This window comes from Oscarella lobularis, chromosome 17, assembly GCF_947507565.1.
Source record: "Oscarella lobularis chromosome 17, ooOscLobu1.1, whole genome shotgun sequence".
Classification (NCBI taxonomy): domain Eukaryota; kingdom Metazoa; phylum Porifera; class Homoscleromorpha; order Homosclerophorida; family Oscarellidae; genus Oscarella; species Oscarella lobularis.
Genome location: NC_089191.1, coordinates 196,318 through 216,962, shown reverse-complemented (window position 1 = coordinate 216,962; position 20,645 = coordinate 196,318). Strand labels below are relative to the sequence as shown.

At 42.5% G+C, this 20,645-nt stretch overlaps 11 protein-coding genes and 1 long non-coding RNA gene across 17 annotated transcripts; 8 read left to right on the top strand and 4 right to left on the bottom strand.

Moving 5' to 3' along the window:
* Positions 1-14: 14 nt before the first annotated feature.
* Positions 15-1,214, bottom strand: LOC136197503 (probable thiopurine S-methyltransferase). 2 transcript variants are annotated; one of them, XM_065987284.1, is made up of 9 exons: positions 1,089-1,214; positions 935-1,036; positions 746-878; positions 638-690; positions 502-576; positions 360-451; positions 262-306; positions 132-207; positions 15-86 (listed from the first exon to the last, which is right to left on the bottom strand). In XM_065987284.1, the coding sequence occupies exons 1-9, from the start codon at positions 1,166-1,168 to the stop codon at positions 68-70; spliced, it is 675 nt and encodes a 224-aa protein (XP_065843356.1). In that variant the 5' UTR covers positions 1,169-1,214; the 3' UTR covers positions 15-67. The 2 variants fall into 2 exon arrangements, with proteins under 2 accessions (XP_065843356.1, XP_065843355.1); XM_065987283.1 differs by having other exon boundaries at positions 15-207.
* LOC136197502 (probable thiopurine S-methyltransferase) lies at positions 1,208-3,015 on the bottom strand. The gene is made up of 11 exons (XM_065987282.1): positions 2,919-3,015; positions 2,765-2,866; positions 2,576-2,708; positions 2,448-2,500; positions 2,314-2,388; positions 2,172-2,263; positions 2,066-2,110; positions 1,891-2,011; positions 1,549-1,640; positions 1,453-1,497; positions 1,208-1,399 (listed from the first exon to the last, which is right to left on the bottom strand). The coding sequence occupies exons 1-11, from the start codon at positions 2,996-2,998 to the stop codon at positions 1,278-1,280; spliced, it is 960 nt and encodes a 319-aa protein (XP_065843354.1). The 5' UTR covers positions 2,999-3,015; the 3' UTR covers positions 1,208-1,277.
* Positions 3,016-3,030: 15 nt separating this feature from the next.
* LOC136197508 (uncharacterized) lies at positions 3,031-4,259 on the top strand. 2 transcript variants are annotated; one of them, XR_010672528.1, is made up of 6 exons: positions 3,031-3,359; positions 3,419-3,478; positions 3,525-3,629; positions 3,689-3,782; positions 3,837-3,876; positions 3,930-4,259. It is a non-coding gene; the product is annotated as an uncharacterized lncRNA (long non-coding RNA). The 2 variants fall into 2 exon arrangements; XR_010672527.1 differs by having other exon boundaries at positions 3,837-4,259.
* LOC136197504 (thiopurine S-methyltransferase-like) lies at positions 3,038-5,764 on the bottom strand. Its single transcript, XM_065987285.1, has 9 exons — positions 5,506-5,764; positions 4,081-5,412; positions 3,936-4,031; positions 3,754-3,886; positions 3,654-3,706; positions 3,534-3,608; positions 3,391-3,482; positions 3,298-3,342; positions 3,038-3,244 (listed from the first exon to the last, which is right to left on the bottom strand). The coding sequence occupies exons 2-9, from the start codon at positions 4,158-4,160 to the stop codon at positions 3,108-3,110; spliced, it is 711 nt and encodes a 236-aa protein (XP_065843357.1). The 5' UTR covers positions 4,161-5,412; positions 5,506-5,764; the 3' UTR covers positions 3,038-3,107.
* Positions 4,340-5,306, top strand: LOC136197505 (uncharacterized). Its single transcript, XM_065987286.1, has 7 exons — positions 4,340-4,480; positions 4,533-4,565; positions 4,615-4,665; positions 4,721-4,800; positions 4,858-4,944; positions 5,003-5,087; positions 5,150-5,306. The coding sequence occupies exons 1-7, from the start codon at positions 4,381-4,383 to the stop codon at positions 5,200-5,202; spliced, it is 489 nt and encodes a 162-aa protein (XP_065843358.1). The 5' UTR covers positions 4,340-4,380; the 3' UTR covers positions 5,203-5,306.
* Positions 5,331-6,902, top strand: LOC136197557 (ankyrin repeat and LEM domain-containing protein 1-like). Its single transcript, XM_065987348.1, has 5 exons — positions 5,331-5,453; positions 5,512-6,170; positions 6,222-6,484; positions 6,536-6,665; positions 6,712-6,902. The coding sequence occupies exons 1-5, from the start codon at positions 5,404-5,406 to the stop codon at positions 6,876-6,878; spliced, it is 1,269 nt and encodes a 422-aa protein (XP_065843420.1). The 5' UTR covers positions 5,331-5,403; the 3' UTR covers positions 6,879-6,902.
* An 853-nt stretch (positions 6,903-7,755) lies between these two features.
* On the top strand, positions 7,756-8,711 carry LOC136197137 (collagen triple helix repeat-containing protein 1-like). The gene is made up of 3 exons (XM_065986851.1): positions 7,756-7,880; positions 7,936-8,199; positions 8,248-8,711. Exons 1-3 carry the CDS (start codon positions 7,791-7,793, stop codon positions 8,599-8,601), a joined length of 708 nt encoding a protein of 235 aa, XP_065842923.1. The 5' UTR covers positions 7,756-7,790; the 3' UTR covers positions 8,602-8,711.
* A 127-nt stretch (positions 8,712-8,838) lies between these two features.
* On the top strand, positions 8,839-11,873 carry LOC136197136 (collagen triple helix repeat-containing protein 1-like). Of its 3 annotated transcripts, XM_065986849.1 has the most exons (8): positions 8,839-9,046; positions 9,100-9,965; positions 10,039-10,179; positions 10,227-10,325; positions 10,376-10,459; positions 10,531-10,968; positions 11,024-11,362; positions 11,410-11,873. In XM_065986849.1, exons 6-8 carry the CDS (start codon positions 10,879-10,881, stop codon positions 11,761-11,763), a joined length of 783 nt encoding a protein of 260 aa, XP_065842921.1. In that variant the 5' UTR covers positions 8,839-9,046; positions 9,100-9,965; positions 10,039-10,179; positions 10,227-10,325; positions 10,376-10,459; positions 10,531-10,878; the 3' UTR covers positions 11,764-11,873. The 3 variants fall into 3 exon arrangements, with proteins under 3 accessions (XP_065842921.1, XP_065842920.1, XP_065842922.1); XM_065986848.1 differs by having other exon boundaries at positions 10,227-10,329; positions 10,376-10,968; XM_065986850.1 differs by lacking the exons at positions 8,839-9,046; positions 9,100-9,965 and having other exon boundaries at positions 9,988-10,179; positions 10,376-10,968.
* A 2,085-nt stretch (positions 11,874-13,958) lies between these two features.
* LOC136197135 (collagen triple helix repeat-containing protein 1-like) lies at positions 13,959-15,081 on the top strand. 2 transcript variants are annotated; one of them, XM_065986846.1, is made up of 4 exons: positions 13,959-14,101; positions 14,161-14,499; positions 14,548-14,626; positions 14,681-15,081. In XM_065986846.1, the coding sequence occupies exons 1-4, from the start codon at positions 14,006-14,008 to the stop codon at positions 14,899-14,901; spliced, it is 735 nt and encodes a 244-aa protein (XP_065842918.1). In that variant the 5' UTR covers positions 13,959-14,005; the 3' UTR covers positions 14,902-15,081. The 2 variants fall into 2 exon arrangements, with proteins under 2 accessions (XP_065842918.1, XP_065842917.1); XM_065986845.1 differs by having other exon boundaries at positions 14,548-15,081.
* Positions 15,082-16,106: 1,025 nt separating this feature from the next.
* On the top strand, positions 16,107-17,055 carry LOC136197138 (collagen triple helix repeat-containing protein 1-like). The gene is made up of 3 exons (XM_065986852.1): positions 16,107-16,200; positions 16,258-16,596; positions 16,645-17,055. Exons 1-3 carry the CDS (start codon positions 16,111-16,113, stop codon positions 16,996-16,998), a joined length of 783 nt encoding a protein of 260 aa, XP_065842924.1. The 5' UTR covers positions 16,107-16,110; the 3' UTR covers positions 16,999-17,055.
* A 139-nt stretch (positions 17,056-17,194) lies between these two features.
* On the top strand, positions 17,195-19,104 carry LOC136197550 (NXPE family member 3-like). The gene is made up of 2 exons (XM_065987340.1): positions 17,195-17,460; positions 17,516-19,104. The coding sequence occupies exons 1-2, from the start codon at positions 17,286-17,288 to the stop codon at positions 19,003-19,005; spliced, it is 1,665 nt and encodes a 554-aa protein (XP_065843412.1). The 5' UTR covers positions 17,195-17,285; the 3' UTR covers positions 19,006-19,104.
* Positions 18,857-20,271, bottom strand: LOC136197551 (DGAT1/2-independent enzyme synthesizing storage lipids-like). Its single transcript, XM_065987342.1, has 7 exons — positions 20,060-20,271; positions 19,832-19,996; positions 19,587-19,780; positions 19,459-19,525; positions 19,325-19,400; positions 19,205-19,268; positions 18,857-19,157 (listed from the first exon to the last, which is right to left on the bottom strand). The coding sequence occupies exons 1-7, from the start codon at positions 20,193-20,195 to the stop codon at positions 19,023-19,025; spliced, it is 837 nt and encodes a 278-aa protein (XP_065843414.1). The 5' UTR covers positions 20,196-20,271; the 3' UTR covers positions 18,857-19,022.
* Between the last annotated feature and the right edge of the window lie 374 nt (positions 20,272-20,645).

The following is a 20,645-nucleotide window of genomic DNA, read 5'->3' as shown; positions in this document are numbered from 1 at the left end:
TGTACTACGTGTGATAAACAATTCACAAAAGAATATTGTCTTCTCACGTGACTCTATACACTCCACGTCACTGATTGCTCGCTGACCTGATCACAATTACGGGAAGTACAACAGTCAAATCAAACGTGTACTTCTTCAGCGATTTTAAAGAACTGGCCATCTCTGGACGCAGGTACGACGACACCTCGGTGCAGGAGAAATCCGACGCTGCAAAGAAAACAGAAGAATGCACTCAAAAAACACGCGTTCAAAAACGCATACGTATTGATTTGGAAACAGTTGAAAAAGGAAGTGAAAACGGTGGTCCTAAGTAGAAGAGATTTCTAATTAAACAATAATTAATTTATGATTTTCTATGCCTTTATATTCGCCTCCTTCCGCTACGATATCTATTGCGAGAAGTAGCCACGTGCCTGTGGGTCTAAGCAAGTTTTTCACCGTTTCAACATATCTTAATTAGATATTAATTAATTGAAAGAATGACGTTGTTGCGGAAATTACTTTGGGCGGTCAGGAGGATCGATCGCTACCCACGAACCCCTATCATAAACCCCATCAAACAGACCAACTACATCCCTCCAAAAAAAACAAAAAAAACGCGATAAGAAGAGAATAATAAGATAGAGACAACTTCTACCTGCGTAAATCAAAGAAATTGCACTCATATATCAAAAGACGTCCATCTCGAGCCTATATAGATAGCCTAATAAGTTTGGACTGGAAACACTGTATTCACTTTGCCTACCGTATATAATTTCGCTGATGGAATTTCGGGCACTTCAGTTACCTCGAATTCCAGCTTTTGCTCTTCGAAAAACTTCAGAATGCCCTTAGGAAACAATTCGACGCCGACGACTACGTAGCCTTTGTCTACGAGCCTAAAAATTCAGACGATCGTATTGGAGCGTTCCTCCGCGCCAAGTCTTGCACTTACCAGATCATATCGGGACTTCGGCCGCAAAGGGGCACGAGAATTCGCTTTGGATTGTCCTTGTCTTCGTTCGGAGGCAATAGATCGGCGTGTTTGATTAGGAACCTGTAAAAAACGCCGTTGCGAACGCGTGATTCGAGGTGAGACGTCGCCTGACGGGTTCACTGTTGAACTCGTCCACGTGTCGCGATCGTCGGCCCATGCTTTGGCCCAGAAATCCAACGGAGAGGCCTGCATACCGCGTTCTATTTGTCCGAGTCTGCGCAGAAGCCTGAGGAAACCTAAGCTATTCTTTATTAATCAGATGTTTTCTGATGGCACCGTTGCAATAGGACAGCATTTGATATTACTTGCTCAATGGCCTGATGACAATAACAGAGCGTCTAACTGTCAAGTCAAAAGTATAATTTTTTTCAGCTTCGTCTGCATCCACGCAGGAGTGCACTTCCACGCAGGAGAAAAAAGACGCTGCAAATTAGAATGCGTGTTCAAGTGTCCTTATATATATATGGTACACATACAAATCAATTTGGCAACTGCTTGAAAAGGAAGTGAAAACGGAGGTCCTAAAAATTTAATGCGCTTAATTATTCTCTGCTATCATTGTTTTCGTGTACCTCTATACTGATCTCCTTCAACTCCAAGGTCTACTGTGAGCAGTAACCATGTTCCTGTTGGTTTGAGCACGCTTCTCATAACGTCAATGTATCTATTATCATTGCAAAAAAACAATGACCGTTTTAGTTCTTTAGAGCAATTAACGGATTGATCGTTTTACACTAGCAAACACCCTAAGAGCGGACAACCTTTCTCTAACGGACAAAAAACGTGGTCCCAAAGTGTCCGCTATTGAGAGATTTTACTGTATACATACTAGTCTATTGTGTACAGTACTACGTGTGATAAACAAAAGAATATTGTCTGGTCACGCGAGTCGACGTCACTAATTGCTCGCTGACCTGATCACAATTACGAGAAGTACAACAGTCAAATCAAACGTGTACTTCTTCATCAATTTTAAAGAACTGGCCGTCTCTGGACGCAGGTACGACGACACTTCGGTGCAGGAGAGATCTGACGCTGCAAAGAAAACAGAAGAATACACTAAAAAAACAAGCGTTCAAAAACGCATACGTATTGATTTGGCAACCGTTGAAAAAGGAAGTGAAAACGGTGGTCCTAAGTAGAAGAGATTTTTCTAATTAAACAATAATTAATTAATGATTTGTCTTTTCTATGCCTTTATATTCGCCCCCTTCCGCTACAATATCAAATGTGAGAAGTAGCCACGTGCCTGTGGATCTAAGCGAATTTTTCACCGTTTCAACATATCTTAATTAGATATTAATTAATTGAAAGAATGACGTTGTTGCGGAAATTACTTTGGCCGGTCGGGAGGATCGATCGATCCCCACGAACCCCTATCATAAACCCCATCAAACAGACCAACTACATCCCTCAAAAAACAAAACAAAACGCGATAAGAAGAGAATAATAAGATAGAGACAACCTCTACCTGCGTAAATCAAAGAAATTGCACTCATATATCAAAAGACGTCCATCTCGAGCCTAGATAGATAGATAGATAGATAGATAGATAGCCTAATAAGTTTGGACTGGAAACACTGTATTCACTTTGCCTACCGTATATAATTTCGCTGATGGAATTTCGGGCACTTCAGTTACCTCGAATTCCAGCTTTTGCTTTTCGAAAAACTTCAGAATGGCCTTACGAAACAATTCGACGCCGACGACTACGTAGCCTTTGTCTACGAGCCTAAAAATTCAGACGGTCGTATCGGAGCGTTCCGCCGCGCGAAGTATTGCACTTACCAGATCATATCGAGAGTTCGGCCGCAAAGGGGCACGAAAATTCGCTTTGGATTGTCCTTGTCCTCGTTCGGAGGCAATAGATCGGCGTGTTTGATTAGGAGCCTGTAAAAAACGGCGTTACGAACGCGTGATTCGAGGTGAGACGTCGCCTGACGGGTTCACTGTTGAACTCGTCCACGTGTCGCGATCGTCGGCCCATGCTTTGGCAAAGAAATCCAACGGAGAGGCCTGCATACCGCGTTCTATTTGTCCGAGTCTGCGCAGAAGCCTGAGGAAACCTAAGCTATTCTTTATTAATCAGATGTTTTCTGATGGCACCGTTGCAATAGGACAGCATTTGATATTACTTGCTCAATGGCCTGATGACAATAACAGAGCGTCTAACTGTCAATTCAAAAGTATAATTTTTTTCAGCTTTTAGAACTTCAGCTTCGTCTGCATCCACGCAGGAGTGCACTTCCACGCAGGAGAAAAAAGACGCTGCAAATTAGAATGCGTGTTCAAGTGTCCTTATATACATATGGTGCACATACAAATCAATTTGGCAACTGCTTGAAAAGGAACTGAAAACGGAGGTCCTAAAATTTTTTATTAGGTTATTCTCTGCTATCATTGTCTTTGTGTACCTCTATACTGATCTCCTTCAACTCCAAGGTCTACTGTGAGCAGTAACCATGTTCCTGTTGGTTTGAGCACGCTTCTCATAACGTCAATGTATCTATTATCATTGCAAAAAACAACGAACGTTTTAGTTCTTTAGAGAAATTACTTCAGGTGATCAGAAGGAGTAATTGCAACCAATGCTGCCTTATCGTAAACGCCATCAAAAAGACCAATCACATCCCTGAAGACAACTATGAAAGAGGTACAGATACTGCAATGCCCTTACGCCTTCAAATCGAGAAAATTGCATTGATATATTAGAAGACGTTCCTCCAATGCCTACAACGTTATATTCAACAGCTTTCAAGACAAATCTCTTTACTGACCTTATACAGATTTGCTCCTGGAATTTCAGGTACATCTGTTAAAGTATAGTTCATCTTTGTCTCCGCGAAAAATTGCAAAATAGCATCAGCAACAAACTCGACGCCTACTACAATATAGCCTTGGTCCAAAAGCCTAAAACGCTCTAATTATCTATCTAAGAATGTTGACTCCATAGCTCTACCAGATAATGTCCGGAGAACGACCGCAAAGAGGCATGAGAATTCGCTTAGGACCATCTTCGTTCGAAGGCAGTCGATTGGCGTGGCCGACAAGAAGCCTAAAAAGCCAATTCTATGATATTAGAAAAACCACTCTACAACACTAACGTGTTCACTGTCGGTTTCGTCCATGTATCGAGACCGTTGGCCCACTTTTGGGCCCAGAAATCCAACGAAGAGGCTTGCATACGGACAACAATAGAAGGTGCTATTTTAACTAATTAATAACAACGTGATAGTACTGGTACTTATTAATTTTATTTGGTGGTAGGATGTCAGTATTGTAGAACAACACTACATTTTCTATACAGAACTGTGCCTTTTGTACTGTCCTAATTAATGCGGGGGAGGGGGCGGCAACTCCGCACACGTGACTAATAACAACTCGTGATTCGTCTCAAGGTCCGTATGGCTCGACTGGTCAGAGTTCTCTGCATCGTTGCCTACTTTCTTGCCGCAAAGGCTTGCGTTCCTCCCGATTGCGACAACGTTGATTGCGGAACATGCGGTACGATCATGATGCAGACAATTCTACTACCATATCATCTTCTCTTCTACAGGAAACGCCTGCTGCATTCTTAACGTGACTATACGTAAGTCCAATGACTACTCAGAACATTTTGCCTAATTTCTATCATTTAGCCTTGCCTCCTGCAAAGGTATACGAAGCCATGGTGGCTTCTTTTAAAGAAGGTACATCTCAATAGCTAGCACTCCTACGCAAAAAAGAAGGTCAAAATTCTTCTAGGTGGTGCGGACAAAAGGTATACGTTTGTTGGATCCTATGACATGACCAGTGACAAAATAGCAGCAAAATACACCATGGAGGTTAGCTGTCTATAGTCCACCACTGTAACTATACCAATCAGGTTACATTTGCCGCAGTCTATTCATATGACTAAAGTGGAGCATTACAACGACACCCAGTACTTCGTTATATACGAAAACAGCATGGAAACGAGCACTGTCAGGGTATGACAATACTAGAATAGAATCATTTTGGCGCTGAGCTCCTGGTCGATCTTATTAGGCGTTCTCGATTTCTCAAATCTACGGAGCCTACTGCGACTACGGACAAAACTACAAGAACATTGTTGGCTACGTCAAAGGCTTAGGTGAGAAACCTCCTAATATAATTGGGCGCACCATACTAATGTTAATTAATTATGTATTGCAGGAGTGAAGTACCAGCTTGCCCCTGTAATGGGTTGTCCGCCAAAGAAGGATTGAAAATGACTTTGCTGCTTTGGTCGTGCGTTCGCTGCTTGAGGGATAGTTTTTTTTCTCTTTCTTTGTCTTGTTTTACTGCGGTGTAGCAAGTAATGTCCAGGCTAGCCTCGCCTATACGACTCTGCGAAGAAAGAATTGCAAGAATCCATACATCGATCAATCACGTGAACCAAACCCCGGATACGATCGCAACGTTCGAATATGAACAATCTAGAGGAGATGATCGAAGCCATTCGATCGAACGATACGAAGTAAGACAAGCACTACACAAAAAAAGGAGCGTGCTAATTAGCAACATCTCACGTTCAGAACGGCGTCGCGTCTTCTCCGAGCGACGCACACTAGCGTCGCCATCGCGAGTCGTCTCGAAGACGGCACGCCTCTCTTTCACTTCGCCGTCGCGTCGCAAAACGTCGAAATCGTCGAACTCTTTCTCGCCTACGGCGCTGGAAATGTTTCGAGTCGCCATGACGACGACGAATCGACGCCTTTGCACATCGCCGCCGCTTGGGGAGCGACGGCGATCGTCGATCTGCTCGTTAACAACGGAGCCGATCCCACGGCGCTGGACGGCGACGAAATGACGGCGAGTGACGTCGCGAGAGCGAATGGTCACGTGACTTGCGCTGATTGGCTGGACGGGTTGAGAAAGGGTTTGGAGGTGACGTTGGTTGGGGAGGAGGGGGAAGGGGAAGGGGAGACGAGTCAGATTTACTATTCGTGTTTGGATTCAACTATTCTGGGGGATGATGAGTCGACTCTCCTTGGCAACGAGGAGGAGGAGGAGGAGGAAGTGGAGGAAATTCCAAGTCGTATTTTATTTCTTGATCCGGGAGAGTTGAGGAGACGACTGGTTGAATTGAATTTTCAGCCTGGTCCCATTGGACCGGATACTGAGATGTTATATAAGCGTCATTTGGCTCGATTGGAAGCAAGTGGGGGCCAAAGGAAGAAAGACGAGCCAAAACGTACACATACATATCCTATGTTTGCTTGTTAATTTATATATCTATTTATAGGTTTCTCTTATGCCTTGTGCCAGCATTTGGCTGGGATAAGGCCATTATTGGATATGGAGAAAGAAGAGGAGGAGTTAGCCCAGTCAATAGAGGAGAAGGGAACTCGGACGTTTTTTAATTACATTCTTATTGATCCGCGTAAATGGGGGAGACGAGGGAGAGGAGGGATGTCATTTCAAGACTACCTCGACGCAATTTTTTATATTGGAAAAGGGAAAAGATCTCGCCCGTACAGTCATTTATATGAGACATTAAAAGAAAAGGTGCACTGTGAGAGATATAGCCCTTGAGTTTAATTTTCATTATATGTATAGATGAGTGAGAAAACGACACTGATTAAATCCGTATGGGCGGACGGCAGAGGCGTCATACCCCTGCACGTTTTTCAAGCTGCACTCTCTGAGGAAGCTTTTGTTCGAGAAGCATGCATGATTGAAGCAATAGGTAATAATACATATACTCCTATATATTTTTTATTGACTTTGTTTAGGGTTGCATTGTCTGGCAAATGTAAAGAGAGGGCAACTACATGGGTTGGCTTGTTGCTGGCCTCCACAGAAGCGGCTCGATTATGGTATTTATCTTCTGTGGAGAACGTTTAGAATATTTGAAGTAGAACGGCCAGTAGAAATTCGTGTTAGTGATATTTGTTTTTAGAGAATCTGTTTATAATACATTTATTATTCAACAGCATTGGAATCAAAAAGAAGACCCTCATAATTTGAGTGGGAGAGTCCTGACGTTGTACAGTATAGGATTAGCTAAAAAACAGGCTGTACCAAAGTCAATTGTAATGAGCGTTTTACTGCCTTTTCGGGTGGGGAGACCTTGCGCGCGCACTAGCCACGCCCATGACAACGAATAACTTCTAAACGAAGCGAAAGATTCGAAATCGCTTCGACCAATACCAATTAAATCATGTTTTATTTCGTTTCGCGAGGGCGGCGAATCGCGATTTGTAGCGTAGGCTCTGAGAAACGCTCTTAGCAACGATGGTTCAGACCCTAATTGCAGAAAAACGAAAAAACCAACTAAATATCGCTTCGACCAATGCTGATAAAATATTAGACTGGTGCGTTTCGAGGAAAGAAGTAGCTTAGTTGCTGAGAGAACTTCGCCAGGAAACGACAAAACCTACTTTTGCCGTAACTTGAAGGATTACGCGACCACTATGCATGCGATCGACTAATCCGTCGACCAAATCTTAGATAAATGAATCTACTATCCCTTCGCATTAGCGAAAAGATAGTAAATCCTACTCATTTTGAATTTCGCGGCTATGTCCGGGGAGGGTCAGGCGGGACATTCATGCGTGGGTGCACTGTAGTCCTCGTGACAGTGTTGGGAGGGACACGAGTGACTGTGTTCTAACGTCCCACGCTTCCGTTCAATACGACCTTTTCAGGAAAAAGCGGGTTTAATGTAGTCAGGACTTTAGAAAGACGGAAAAGACGTCATCCATTCAATACATTTACAGGAAGTGACATCATACCCGTGTCTTTTTACTCAATATAAACGGGCAAGTTTGGATGAAAAGAGATAGAAAGACTCAGTGAGAAAGACAACACAATGATTGCTAGTTCAACTCTTCAGTGCTTGTTTGTAACACTCATTCTATTTCTGCACGCTGTCGAGAGTAATAAACCCGAATCAGATCAGGTATTTCAGTTCAGTAGACTCTTCAATCCCCAAAAAGAAATATTGTCTTTCTAAGGGTTCTGTTGGAGCCTGTTCAGGAGTACCAGGAATTCCTGGGTCTCCAGGGCGCAATGGATTGCCAGGAAGAGATGGATTGAAAGGAGATGACGGAATGAAGGGCGCTAAGGGAGACACGGGTCCTAAAGGAAGTTTGGGACAAAGAGGATCAATGGGGCCAATAGGAATCAAAGGAGAAAAAGGTGAGCTCGGACCTCAAGGAATAAACTGGAAGCAGTGTGTCTGGAAAAGAGATGATGACACAGATACAGGTCTCATACAGGTAATTTTCAAAGGTGAATTTTGCGTGCTTTGAATTGATTTCCATTAGGAATGCGTCTTCAAAAAACGTCACTCTTCTACCGCTCTAAAAGTAGCGTATGCTGCCAATATGAGAGTCCAGTGTTCTAGTGGTGGTTGCTGTGGACGTTGGTACATCACTTTCAATGGAGCGGAATGTTCGGGACCAATGACAATTGAAGGAGTTGTGTATCTGTACAGCTCCAATGATAATCCTCTTCGACATCGCGAAATAGAGGGATTCTGTGAGAACATTCCATCTGGATTAATAAAGGTAGCTGTTCGTGTAGGAAACTGTCAGAGCTATGGAGTATCTGATCGTTACTCTGGATGGAATTCTGTTTCTCGCATAATAATTGAAGAATATCCCCAGTCGCACACCTGACTGGACTCAAGGCAATGAATTTTAATTGACCAATTCTATTGATGTCTGCATGACGCTGAGTTGTATGTTTGGTATGCTTGTCAATTATTACAGGTAGACTTGTAGTGGTACTCTTTCTCGAGACTCCGAGTCTCCCTATACTAATGGTGCTTCCTTCTTGCTTACTCTATTCCACAGAGGTATGGAAAAAACGCATCACTTACGTTTATCCGGGATTCGACGCTTCTACTCTATTCATTGGATCAAGACCAGGCGATTTCCCCTTGTTGTTGGAGGTTTCGATCACTGAGATGGCTCGTTCTCGATTCTTCGGACTCGCAGAACGTTCTCCGACTGGATTCCTGCTTCTTGCTCTCGCCGCACTTGCTCTCTACATCTTCACGTCTTTTGTGTTGCTTGACAACTCCGCTGTCACATTCACGGACCGAAAAGAGACGGCATTGAGGTAAGTGCGCGCGCTACGCCAGTGAACCTCAGTCAAAAATCCGCACATTATAGTATTTGTACACGTGACCAGTACAAATCGATTTGGCAATAGTATTGGTAACGCGTCGCGAGTTCTCGAAAAACTGGCTTCAAAACCAGAAACAACGGCGAAAGGTATGACGTGGAAATTATTAACACCCAACATAAAATTTGGAAAACCGTTTCACATTCTCGTCACGACTCCCGGAAATGGTGGAGATTTTATCCTAGCTCATATTCATCGATCGACGACGAATATTATTTGGGATATTCGGCGTCTGGAAAAGTCGACGATCTTCATAACGGAAATTATCTCGTCACATTTGTTGCCCATTGGACTGGATCAACGAGTGTGAGCATTACTCTTTTCTATACAAGCCAAATCATTACATTCATTAAATCATATAAAAAGCTTACGTACTTCTTTTCGTGTTTCTATGACCACGAATTTCGCTACCCTCTCTCTCTGGGACGTTTGGTCCAAAAAGGACGGACTTATTGAAAAACAAATTGGCGTGGGGAGAATGCTTATTTGATAATCGCCCTGTAATTATTAGGGGAGAAGTCACGTGTAATCTAAGCTACCCCAGGCATCGTTGGTACAGAAAATGTATCAAACCAAAAGGATACGATTGCTCCGAATTGCAATTATGTATCTATGATGATCGAATGCCGCACGTGCGTAAAGGCGTTCTTGATATGATTGTCAATTGGGATAACTCAGATCGAGACATACCAGGACCTAGTGAATACGTTTACGTAAAGACAGGACAACGTCCTGCAAAGAAGAAAGCATGTGAAAGAAGGCAGATAACGCGGCCCCAGGGCTATTGGGCCAATGACGAATGGGTCAATACAAACTGCACGCTTTCCTGCAATTCCCAGTCATATTTCCGCAGGTGCCTTAGAAAGAAAACTCTGTTTCTTATAAAGGATTCGACGGTGCGACAGGTTTATCTATGGATTATTTAGGTAACACTGGAGTCAGGCTACTATTGGAAATGGAGAAAGAAGAAGAGGATTGGCCCTGTCTCAGTAGAGAATTTTTTATATCGGAAAAGGGAAAAGATCTAGGCCATACAGTCATTTATATAAAACATTAAAAAAGAAAAGGTTCACCGAAACACGGCATTGAGTTTAATTTTAATTGCAGTATATAGATGAGTGAGAAAACGAGACTGATTAAATCCATATGGGCGGACGACAGGGGCGTCATACCCCTGCACGTTTTTCAAGCTGCACTTTCTGAGGAAGCCTTTGTAGGTAATAATACATATATTCTTATTTTAATATTATTGATTTTGTTTAGGGTTGCATTGTCTGGCAAACATAAAGAGAGGGCAGCGGCATGGGCTGGCGTGCTGTTGGTCTCCACAGAAGCGCCTTGACTATGGTATTTATCTTCTGTGGAGAAGTTTTAGAATATTTGAAGTAGAACGTCGTGTTAGTGATATTTGTTTTTAGAGAATCTGTTTACAATACATTTATTATTCAACAGCATTGGAATCAACAAGAAGTCCCACATAATTTGAGTGGGAGTATGATCCTGGCGTTGTTTTTGGGAGGGACACGAGTGATCGTGTTCTAACGTCCCACGCTTTAGTTCAATACGACCTTTTATGGTCATACTAAGAACCGGCAATTGTATTAGAAAGCGGGTCTAATGTATCTAGCACTTTAGAAAGACGGAAAAGACGTCATCCATTGAATACATTTACCAGAAGTGACATCATACCCGTTTCTTTTTACTCAATATAAACGGGCAAGTTTGGATGAAGAGGGATAGAAAGCCTCAGTGAGCAAGACAACACAATGATTGCTAGTTCAACTCTTCAGTGCTTGTTCGTAGCACTCATTCTATTTCTGCACGCTGTCGAGAGCAACAATCCCAAATCAGATCAGGTATCTCAGTTCAGTAGACTCTTCAATCCCCTCTAAAAATATTTGCTTTTCTAAGGATTCTGTTGGAGGGTGTTCAGGAGTACCAGGAATTCCTGGGTCTCCAGGCCACAATGGATTGCCTGGAAGAGATGGATTGAAAGGAGATGACGGAATGAAGGGCACTAAGGGAGACAGAGGTGATAAAGGAGCCACTGGAAAGACGGGTCCTAAAGGAAGTTTGGGACAAAGAGGATCAATAGGGCCAATGGGAATCAAAGGAGAAAAAGGAATCAAAGGAAATTTGGGAAAACGAGGAGAGCCCGGACCTCAAGGAGAAAACGGCACTGACAATTCTATATACTGGAAGCAGTGTGTCTGGAAAAGAAATGATCACAAAGATACAGGTCTCATACAGGTAATTTTCAAATGTGAATTTTACACACTTAAATTGATTTCAATTAGGAATGCGTCTTCAAAAAACGTCACTCTTCTACCGCTCTCAAAGTAGCTTATGCTGCCGCTATGAGAGTCTATTGTTCTACTGGTCAGTGCTGTGGACGTTGGTACATCACGTTCAATGGAGCAGAATGTTCAGGACCAATGACAATTGAAGGAATTGTGCGCATGTCGAACTCCAGAGATGATCCTCTTCGACATCGCCAAATAGAAGGACTCTGTGAGAACATTCCATCTGGATCAATAACAGTAGCTGTTCATGTAGGAAACTGTAAGGGCTATAGATCATCTGATCGGAACTCTGGATGGAATTCTGTTTCTCGTATAATTATTGAAGAATATCCCCAGTCTCAAACCTGACTGGACTACCCAAGCCAATGACTTTTAATTAATTGACCAATTCTATTGATGTTTGCATGACGCTGAGTTGTATACTGGTAGAGTGGTATTTTTTCCCGAGGATCCGAGTCTCCCAATGGTGCTTCCTTTGTAATACGTCTGGCTTACTCTACTTGCCCCATTCCACAGAGGTATGGAAAAAACGCATCACTTGCCTTATATCCGGGATTCGAGACCTGGCGATTTCCCTTTCGATCACTGAGATCGATTCTTCGGATTCGCAGAACGTTCTCCGACTGGATTCCTGCTTCTTGCTCTCGCCGCACTTGCTCTCTACATCTTCACGTCTTTCGTGTTGCTTGACAACTCCGCTGTCACATTCATGGACCGAGATCCTTCGAAAAGAGACGCCTTTGAGCGTGAAAAAGGTAAGTGCGCGCGCTACGCCAGTGAACCTCAGTCAAAAATCCGCACATTATAGTATTTGTACACGTGACCAGTACAAATCGATTTGGCATATAGTATTGGTAACGCGTCGCGAGTTCTCGAAAAACTGGCTTCAAAACCAGAAACAACGGCGAAAGGTATGACGTGGAAATTATTAACACCCAACATAAAAATTGGAAAACCGTTTCACATTCTCGTCACGACTCCCGGAAATGGTGGAGATTTTATCCTAGCTCGTATTCATCGATTCGACGACGAATATTATTCGGGATATTCGGCGTCTGGAAAAGTCGACGATCTTCATAACGGGAATTATCTCGTTACATTTGTTGCTCACTGGACTGGATCAACGAGTGTGAGCATTACTCTTTTCTATACAAGCCAAGTCATTACATTCATATAAACGTACTTCTTTTCGTGTTTCTATGTGAACACGAAATTTGCTACCCTCTCTCTGGGACGTTTGGTCCAAAAAGGACGGACTTATTGAAAAACAATTTGACGTGGGGAGAATGCTTATTTTATAATCGTCCTGTAATTATTAGGGAAGAGGTCACGTGTGATCTAAGCTACCCCAGGCATCGTTGGTACGGAAAATGTATCAAACCAAAAGGATATGATTGCTCCGAATTGCAATTATGTGTCTATGATGATCGAATGCCGCACGTGCGTAAAGGCGTTCTTGATATGATCGTCAATTGGGATAATTCAGATCGAGACATACCAGGACCTAGTGAATACGTTTACGTAAAGACAGGACAACGTCCTGCAAAGAAGAGAGCATGTGAAAGAAGGCAGATAACGCGGCCCCAGGGCTATTGGGCCAATGACGAATGGGTCAATGCAAATTGCACACTTTCCTGCAATTCCCAGTCAGCCTTTCTCAGGTGCCTTAGAAAGAAAACTATGTTTCTTAAAGGGGATTTGACGGTGCAACAGGTTTATCTATGGATTATTTAGGTAACACTGGAGTCAGGCCATTATTGGACATGGAGAAAGAAGAAGGGGATTTGGCCCAGTCTCAACAGAGAATTTTTTATATCGGAAAAGGAAAAAGATCTAGGCCATACAGTCATTTATATAAACATTAATTAAAAAAGAAAAGGTGCACTGAGACGCAGCCTTGAGTTTAATTTTAATTGCAGTATATAGATGAGTGAGAAAACGAGACTGATTAAATCCATATGGGCGGACGACAGGGGCGTCATACCCCTGCACGTTTTTCAAGCTGCACTTTCTGAGGAAGCCTTTGTAGGTAATAATACATATATTCTTACTTTAATATTATTGATTTTGTTTAGGGTTGCATTGTCTGGCAAACGTAAAGAGAGGGCAGCGGCATGGGCTGGCGTGCTGTTGGTCTCCACAGAAGCGCCTTGACTATGGTATTTATCTTCTGTGGAGAAGTTTTAGAATATGTGAAGTAGAACGACCAGTAGAAATTCGTGTTAGTGATATTTGTTTTTAGAGAATCTGTTTACAATACCTTTATTACTCAACAGCATTGGAATCAACAAGAAGTCCCACATAATTTGAGTGGGAGTATGATCCTGGCGTTGTTTTTGGGAGGGACACGAGTGCCGTGTTCTAACGTCCCACGCTTTAGTTCAATACGACCTTTTATGGTCATGCTAAGAACCGGCAATTGTATTAGAAAGCGGGTCTAATCTAGTTAGCACTTTAGAAAGACGGAAAAGACGTCATCCATTCAATACATTTACAGGAAGTGACATCATACCCGTGTCTTTTAGCTCAATATAAACGGGCAAGTTTTGGATGAAAAGGGATAGAAAGCCTCAGTGAGCAAGACAAAACAATGATTGATAAATTTAGTTCAACTCTTCAGTGCTTGTTCGTAGCACTCATTCTATTTCTGCACGCTGTCGAGAGCAATAACCCCAAATCAGATCAGGTATCTCAGTTCAGGAGACTCTTCAATCCCCTCTAAAAAGAAATATTGTCTTTTCTAAGGGTTCTGTTGGAGGGTGTTCAGGAGTACCAGGAATTCCTGGGACTCCAGGCCACAATGGATTGCCTGGAAGAGATGGATTGAAAGGAGATAACGGAATCAAGGGCGCCAAGGGAGACAGAGGTGATAAAGGAGCCACTGGAAAGACGGGTCCTGAAGGAAGTTTGGGGCAAAGAGGATCAATGGGACCAATAGGAATCAAAGGAGAAAAAGGCATCAAAGGAAATTTGGGAGAACGAGGAGAGCCCGGATCTCAAGGAGAAAACGGCACTGACAATTCTATAAACTGGAAGCAATGTGTCTGGAAAAGAGAAGATGAAAAAGATACAGGTCTCATACAGGTAATTTTCAAAGGTAAATTTTGCGTGCTTTGAATTGATTTCCATTAGGAATGCGTCTTCAAAAAACGTCAGTTATCTACCGCTCTCAAAGTAGCTTATGCTGCCAATATGAGAGTCTATTGTCCTGGTAAACAGTGCTGTGGACGTTGGTACATCACTTTTAATGGAGCAGAATGTTCAGGACCAATGACAATTGAAGGAGTTCTGTACATGGCCAACTCCAATGATAATCCTCTTCGACATCGCCAAATAGAAGGATTCTGTGAGAACATTCCATCTGGATCAATAAGGGTAGCTGTACATGTGGGAAACTGTCCACTCTATGGATCATCTGATCGTCACTCTGGATGGAATTCTGTTTCTCGCATAATGATTGAAGAATATCCACAGTCGCAAACCTGACTGGACTCAAGCTAATGAATTTTAATTGACCAATTCTATTGATGTCTGCATGACGCTGAGTTGTATGTTCGGTATGCTTGTGAATTATTACTGGTAGACTTGTATTGGTACTCTTTCTCGAGACTCCGAGTCTCCCTATACTAATGGTGCTTCCTTTGTAATACGACTGGCTTTGACGAATGGGTCAATACAAACTGCACGCTTTCCCGCAATTCCCAGTCATATTTCCGCAGGTGTCTTAGAAAGAAAACTATGTTTCTTATAGAGGATTCGACGGTTCGACAGGTTTATCTATGGATTATTTAGGTAACACTGGAGTCAGGCTACTATAGGACATGCCGCTTCTTCTACTTCCTCCTGAGTGACGAGGCGCGAGTTGTCGCCGTAGGCTATATTCTCTGCAATGCTGCAGTCAAAGAGAATGGAGAAAGAAGAAGAGGATTGGCCCTTTTTCAGTAGAGAATTTTTTATATCGGAAAAGGAAAAAGATCTAGGCCATACAGTCATTTATATAAAACATTAAAAAGAAAAGGTGCACTGAGAGATATGGCATTGAGTTTAATTTTACTTGCAGTATATGTATAGATGAGTCAGAAAACGAGACTGATTAAATCCATATGAGCGGACGGCAGAGGCGTCATACCCCTGCACGTTTTTCAAGCTGCACTTTCTGAGGCAGCCTTTGTTGGAGAAGCATGCATAATCGAAGCAATAGGTAATAATACTAATACTCCTATATTTTTATTGACTTTGTTTAGGGTTACATTGTCTGGCAAATGTAAGCAGCCGCTCGATTATGGTATTTATCTTCTGTGGAGAACGTTTAGAATATTTGAAGTAGAACGGCCAGTAGAAATTCGTGTTAGTGATATTTGTTTTTAGAGAATCTGTTTATAATACATTTATCTATCAGCATTGCAATCAACAAGAACGTTCCATATAATTTGAGTGGGAATAAGGTCCTGGCGTTGTTATTGGGGGCGACATGAGTGCCGTGCTCTAACGTTTAGTTCAATACGACCTTTTATGGTCACGCTGAGAACCGGCAATTGTATTAGAACGCTGGTCTAATCTAGTTAGCAGTTTAGAAAGACGGAAAAGACGTCATCTATTGACTACATTTACCAGAAGTGACATCATATCCGTTTCTTTTTACTCAATATAAACGGGCAAGTTTGGATGGAAAGCATCAGTGAGCAAGACAACACAATGATTGCTAGTTCAACTCTTCAGTGCTTGTTTGTAGCACTCATTCTATTTTTGAACGCTGTTGAGAGCAATAATCCCAAATCAGATCAGGTATCTCAGTTCAGTACTCTTCAATCACCTCTAAAAAGAAATTTTGTCTTTTCTAAGGGTTCTGTTGGAGGGTGTTCAGGAGTACCAGGAATTCCTGGGTCTCCAGGGCACAATGGATTGCCTGGAAGAGATGGATTGAAAGGAGATGACGGAATGAAGGGCGCTAAAGGAGACAGAGGTGATAAAGGAGCCACTGGAAAGACGGGTCCTAAAGGAAGTTTGGGAAAAAGAGGACCAATGGGGCCAATAGGAATCAAAGGAGAAAAAGGAATCAAAGGAAATTTGGGAGAACGAGGAGAGCCCGGACCTCAAGGAGAAAACGGCACTGCCAATTCTATCAACTGGAAGCAATGTGTCTGGAAAAGAAATGATGACAAAGATACAGGTCTCATACAGGTAATTTTCAAAGGTAAATTTTGCGTGCTTTGAATTGATTTCCATTAGGAATGCGTCTTCAAAAAACGTCACTCTTCTACCGCTCTTAAAGTAGCGTATGCTGCCAATATGAGAGTCAAGTGTTCTAGTGGTTTCTGCTGTGGACGTTGGTACATCACTTTTAATGGAGCAGAATGTTCGGGACCAATGACAATTGAAGGAGTTGTGTATATGGAGAACTCCAAAGATCAACCTCTTCGACATCGCCAAATAGAAGGATTCTGTGAGAACATTCCATCTGGATCAATAAGGGTAGCTGTTCATGTAGGAAACTGTCAGGGCTATGGATCATATGATCGTTGGTCTGGATGGAGATCTGTTTCTCGTATAATGATTGAAGAATATCCCCAGTCGCAAACCTGACTGGACTCAAGCCAATGAATTTTAATTGACCAATTCTATTGACGTCTGCATGACGCTGAGTTGTTGTCAATTATTACTGGTAGACTTGTAGTGGTACTCTTTCTCGAGTCTCCCTATACTAATGGTGCTTCCTTTGTAATACGTCTGGCTTACTCTACTTGCCCCATTCCACAGAGGTATGGAAAAAACGCATCACTTACCTTTATCCGGGATTCGACGCTTCTACTGTATTCATTGGATCAAGACCAGGCGATTTCCCTTTATTGTTCGAGGTTTCGATCACTGAGATGACTCGTTCTCGATTCTTCGGACTCGCAGAACGTTCTCCGACTGGATTCCTGCTTCTTGCTCTCGCCGCACTTGCTCTCTACATCTTCACGTCTTTCGTGTTACTTGACAACTCCGCTGTCACATTCATGGACCGAGATCCTTCGAAAAGAGACGCCTTTGAGCGTGAAAAAAGTAAGTGTGCGCGCGCTACGTCAGAGAACCTCAGTCAAAAATCCGCACATTATAGTATTTGTACACGTGACCAGTACAAATCGATTTGGCAATAGTATTGGTAACGCGTCGCGAGTTCTCGAAAAACTGGCTTCAAAACCAGAAACAACGGCGAAAGGTATGACGTGGAAATTATTAACACCCAACATAAAAATTGGAAAACCGTTTCACATTCTCGTCACGACTCCCGGAAATGGTGGAGATTTTATCCTAGCTCGTATTCATCGATTCGACGACGAATATTATTCGAGATATTCGGCGTCTGGAAAAGTCGACGATCTTCATAATGGAAATTATCTCGTCACATTTGTTGCTCACTGGACTGGATCAACGAGTGTGAGCATTACTCTTTTCTATACAAGCCAAGTCATTACATTCATTAAATCATATAAAAAGCTTACATACTTCTTTTCGTGTTTCTATGACCACGAAATTCGCTCCTCTGGCGTTGGGACGTTTGGCCCAGCAAGGACGGTCTTATTGAAAAACAATTTGACGTGGGGAGAATGCTTATTTGATAATCGCCCTGTAATTATGAGGGGAGAAGTCACGTGTGATCTAAGCTACCCCAGGCATCGTTGGTACGGAAAATGTATCAAACCAAAAGGATACGATTGCTTCGAATTGCAATTATGTATCTATGATGATCGAATGCCGCACGTGCGTAAAGGCGTTCTTGATATGATTGTCAATTGGGATAACTCAGATCGAGACATACCAGGACCTAGTGAATACGTTTACGTAAAGACTGGACAACGTCCTGCAAAGAAGAAAGCATGTGAAAGAACGCAGATAACGCGGCCCCAGGGCTATTGGGCCAATGACGAATGGGTCAATACAAACTGCACGCTTTCCTGCAATTCCCAGTCAGGCTTTCTTAGGTGCCTTAGAAAGAAAACTATGTTTCTTATAGGGGATTCGACGGTGCGACAGGTTTATGAATGGATTTCAGATTATTTAGATATTTATGATTCGTATTTGGAGGAGACGTATCATCGAATTTGGCCGGATTTGAATTTTGAATTGAAATTTTCATTTCACGGGCTTCCCATTAGCTCGTCATTGTCAGTGAATCTGAAACGTATTATGTGGATATCTGAACATCTGAATTCGATTCCAGCAAAAAGCAGTGCAACTGTGATATTGACTTGCATTCATCATTTTATCGATTTGTCCGTTGAGGAATTTCGATTTCGCCTGAACGAAATTAGCAACGCCATACGAAAATTGCTAGCGCGCGCTCCCAACGTTAAAATTATATTCCGAACGGCAAATCCGAGGAACACGAATTCGATTTATATAAACAGTTATAAGGTGAAGTGGTTCAACGAGGAAGCGATAGCCCAGCTAAAACAAATCAAAGAAGTGCGTTTTCTTGATATTTGGGATATGTTTAGTGGAAGCCCTTACAGCCCAAACGTTCATTATCCAACCAATGCTATTGGAGAACAAATCAAAGAACTTCTAAGTCTAATATGTCCTTACAAATGTACAAGTAAAAAATGACGTAGTTATTTATATATTTATTGCACGTCTAGTGAATTGCTGTTATTATTGAAATGATGATGATTAGATATCCAACGTTCCTTCAGAGCACGAGGTATACTTCCGGGTATTATTTGGTATTGATCAATTAGAGCTTGAACGCCTTCCTTTACCTAAACGACTTCATAATTATTTCTCACAGACTTACTCTATTTCCTACGCGCAATGCAAGTGCTTCTGCTGTTTCGCCACATTGAGAAATAATGGGCTTTCCGATATAGGTTCTATAGGGAGATGGGGGGCTCTTTAGAAATAAATCCTAATATGCTGGTGCACTTACTCTAGTTTTACTGGGAGGCCTCCATAGAGAGGAACTAAGGGTAGTCTCGTTTTCTCGTACATCTTTCTAAGCAGGCCTAATCAAATCACCTATAAGTTTTAATGATAATCCCCCCTTGGGTTATATATTTATGCCTTTTCCTATGGGAGTAAACGTTCGCACCACTTCGCGGATATTCTTAGTAAACATAGGCAATATTGGCTATAGCAAAAGTTCCCTCCTCTATTATTTTTAATCAGAATATTCATATAGTATTGCTTACGACGTTTGCCTCCATGGCAACCCGCGCAAAACCGCTTCTCTTATTCCACATAATCTCGTAGCTGGGACCAGAAAAGAGAGCCTCTCGAACCCCACCCGGTGCCACACATAACAAATTGCCACCCTTTAGCACTTCAACGGCTTTTTCACGCGTACCAGCAATACAGCAAGTAAGATCAAGAAAAGCTCTAAGTCCTATTAATAAAACTAGTTTCTTATAAATAAATAAATAAATATTTAATTAACCGCATTTATAGAGGAATCGATCCACGACTGAATAGACCATCCGTCGTTTTGTCATCATAATGCGTGATATCAAATAATACATGTCGAGTGCTAGAGCGCCGTGATACGTCACAATTAGCGCTGCACCCGTATCTGGAATGTTCTCCAAGCCAAATACTTGGTAATCTAATTATAGTCATTGATTTTTTTTTTCTTTTGGGATTTTTTCGCTAGGAAGTTGCTATATACCGTGCCATATGCGACTTTGAGCGTCGAAAAAGGCGGCTACCGTGTATCGAGCGCCGTCCCATATTGTGTGCGAATAGGCGTCCGTTATTCGACGGCGAAGCTTGTAGACGTGCAGGCACACGATGATTGTGTACATTACAACGCCCAGGAAGGCTGGAAAGAGGAAAACGTAGAAGATTGGGCTCGATAGGACCCAAAGGAGAAAGGATAGGTCGACCATTCGGGGCTGTGATCTCACTATCGCCCGGATAACAAGCAACAAACAACGGCGAAAGATGTTTATAGGATTTTATTAAAGAAAAAGCTACCGTATTTTACACGTTACGATCGCAACTAGATTCTGTCTCTCCGAGTCCGAAGTAGAACATGCAATTGCCGATTCCGCTGTAGCATGTCAGTACGGCGGCGGCCAAAAACGCGGCGATACACAGAGTGCATGGCTTTCGTTCCAGAGCAAAACTCACCAAATACAGAGTCAGAAACATCGAGTGACTGTGCCACATTACGGGACTGACGGACCGAGGCACCAGCAAGATTGGGAGTAGCCATTGAAGACAGTACATATCTTTCTGTTCTAACCAGTGGC

What these genes read in the sequence shown, in the direction of transcription:
- LOC136197503 (XM_065987283.1), bottom strand. Translation starts at nt 1,168, where the DNA reads ATGCAGGCCTCTCCGTTGGATTTCTGGGCCAAAGCATGGGCCGACGAT. An exon ending in CGAAGTCCCGATATGATCTG is followed by an intron (nt 879 to 934) that starts GTAAGTGCAAGA and finishes CTGAATTTTTAG; the next exon opens with GCTCGTAGACAAAGGCTACG. An exon ending in AATTTCTTTGATTTACGCAG is followed by an intron (nt 577 to 637) that starts GTAGAAGTTGTC and finishes TTTTTTTTGGAG; the next exon opens with GGATGTAGTTGGTCTGTTTG.
- LOC136197502 (XM_065987282.1), bottom strand. Translation starts at nt 2,998, where the DNA reads ATGCAGGCCTCTCCGTTGGATTTCTTTGCCAAAGCATGGGCCGACGAT. An exon ending in GGAAGGGGGCGAATATAAAG is followed by an intron (nt 2,111 to 2,171) that starts GCATAGAAAAGA and finishes TCTTCTACTTAG; the next exon opens with GACCACCGTTTTCACTTCCT. An exon ending in AGCAGTTGCCAAATTGATTT is followed by an intron (nt 1,400 to 1,452) that starts GTATGTGTACCA and finishes TCTAATTTGCAG; the next exon opens with CGTCTTTTTTCTCCTGCGTG.
- LOC136197504 (XM_065987285.1), bottom strand. Translation starts at nt 4,160, where the DNA reads ATGCAAGCCTCTTCGTTGGATTTCTGGGCCCAAAAGTGGGCCAACGGT. An exon ending in CGTTCTCCGGACATTATCTG is followed by an intron (nt 3,887 to 3,935) that starts GTAGAGCTATGG and finishes AGAGCGTTTTAG; the next exon opens with GCTTTTGGACCAAGGCTATA. An exon ending in CAGGAGCAAATCTGTATAAG is followed by an intron (nt 3,707 to 3,753) that starts GTCAGTAAAGAG and finishes ATAACGTTGTAG; the next exon opens with GCATTGGAGGAACGTCTTCT.
- LOC136197505 (XM_065987286.1), top strand. Translation starts at nt 4,381, where the DNA reads ATGGCTCGACTGGTCAGAGTTCTCTGCATCGTTGCCTACTTTCTTGCC. An exon ending in TGGAAACGAGCACTGTCAGG is followed by an intron (nt 4,945 to 5,002) that starts GTATGACAATAC and finishes CGATCTTATTAG; the next exon opens with GCGTTCTCGATTTCTCAAAT. An exon ending in TGGCTACGTCAAAGGCTTAG is followed by an intron (nt 5,088 to 5,149) that starts GTGAGAAACCTC and finishes TATGTATTGCAG; the next exon opens with GAGTGAAGTACCAGCTTGCC.
- LOC136197557 (XM_065987348.1), top strand. Translation starts at nt 5,404, where the DNA reads ATGAACAATCTAGAGGAGATGATCGAAGCCATTCGATCGAACGATACG. An exon ending in ATTCGATCGAACGATACGAA is followed by an intron (nt 5,454 to 5,511) that starts GTAAGACAAGCA and finishes TCTCACGTTCAG; the next exon opens with AACGGCGTCGCGTCTTCTCC. An exon ending in ATGAGACATTAAAAGAAAAG is followed by an intron (nt 6,485 to 6,535) that starts GTGCACTGTGAG and finishes TTATATGTATAG; the next exon opens with ATGAGTGAGAAAACGACACT.
- LOC136197137 (XM_065986851.1), top strand. Translation starts at nt 7,791, where the DNA reads ATGATTGCTAGTTCAACTCTTCAGTGCTTGTTTGTAACACTCATTCTA. An exon ending in ATAAACCCGAATCAGATCAG is followed by an intron (nt 7,881 to 7,935) that starts GTATTTCAGTTC and finishes TGTCTTTCTAAG; the next exon opens with GGTTCTGTTGGAGCCTGTTC. An exon ending in CAGATACAGGTCTCATACAG is followed by an intron (nt 8,200 to 8,247) that starts GTAATTTTCAAA and finishes GATTTCCATTAG; the next exon opens with GAATGCGTCTTCAAAAAACG.
- LOC136197136 (XM_065986849.1), top strand. Translation starts at nt 10,879, where the DNA reads ATGATTGCTAGTTCAACTCTTCAGTGCTTGTTCGTAGCACTCATTCTA. An exon ending in ACAATCCCAAATCAGATCAG is followed by an intron (nt 10,969 to 11,023) that starts GTATCTCAGTTC and finishes TGCTTTTCTAAG; the next exon opens with GATTCTGTTGGAGGGTGTTC. An exon ending in AAGATACAGGTCTCATACAG is followed by an intron (nt 11,363 to 11,409) that starts GTAATTTTCAAA and finishes GATTTCAATTAG; the next exon opens with GAATGCGTCTTCAAAAAACG.
- LOC136197135 (XM_065986845.1), top strand. Translation starts at nt 14,006, where the DNA reads ATGATTGATAAATTTAGTTCAACTCTTCAGTGCTTGTTCGTAGCACTC. An exon ending in ATAACCCCAAATCAGATCAG is followed by an intron (nt 14,102 to 14,160) that starts GTATCTCAGTTC and finishes GTCTTTTCTAAG; the next exon opens with GGTTCTGTTGGAGGGTGTTC. An exon ending in AAGATACAGGTCTCATACAG is followed by an intron (nt 14,500 to 14,547) that starts GTAATTTTCAAA and finishes GATTTCCATTAG; the next exon opens with GAATGCGTCTTCAAAAAACG.
- LOC136197138 (XM_065986852.1), top strand. Translation starts at nt 16,111, where the DNA reads ATGATTGCTAGTTCAACTCTTCAGTGCTTGTTTGTAGCACTCATTCTA. An exon ending in ATAATCCCAAATCAGATCAG is followed by an intron (nt 16,201 to 16,257) that starts GTATCTCAGTTC and finishes GTCTTTTCTAAG; the next exon opens with GGTTCTGTTGGAGGGTGTTC. An exon ending in AAGATACAGGTCTCATACAG is followed by an intron (nt 16,597 to 16,644) that starts GTAATTTTCAAA and finishes GATTTCCATTAG; the next exon opens with GAATGCGTCTTCAAAAAACG.
- LOC136197550 (XM_065987340.1), top strand. Translation starts at nt 17,286, where the DNA reads ATGACTCGTTCTCGATTCTTCGGACTCGCAGAACGTTCTCCGACTGGA. An exon ending in CGCCTTTGAGCGTGAAAAAA is followed by an intron (nt 17,461 to 17,515) that starts GTAAGTGTGCGC and finishes CGCACATTATAG; the next exon opens with TATTTGTACACGTGACCAGT.
- LOC136197551 (XM_065987342.1), bottom strand. Translation starts at nt 20,195, where the DNA reads ATGTACACAATCATCGTGTGCCTGCACGTCTACAAGCTTCGCCGTCGA. An exon ending in TCAAAGTCGCATATGGCACG is followed by an intron (nt 19,997 to 20,059) that starts GTATATAGCAAC and finishes GACTATAATTAG; the next exon opens with ATTACCAAGTATTTGGCTTG. An exon ending in TCGATTCCTCTATAAATGCG is followed by an intron (nt 19,781 to 19,831) that starts GTTAATTAAATA and finishes TTTTATTAATAG; the next exon opens with GACTTAGAGCTTTTCTTGAT.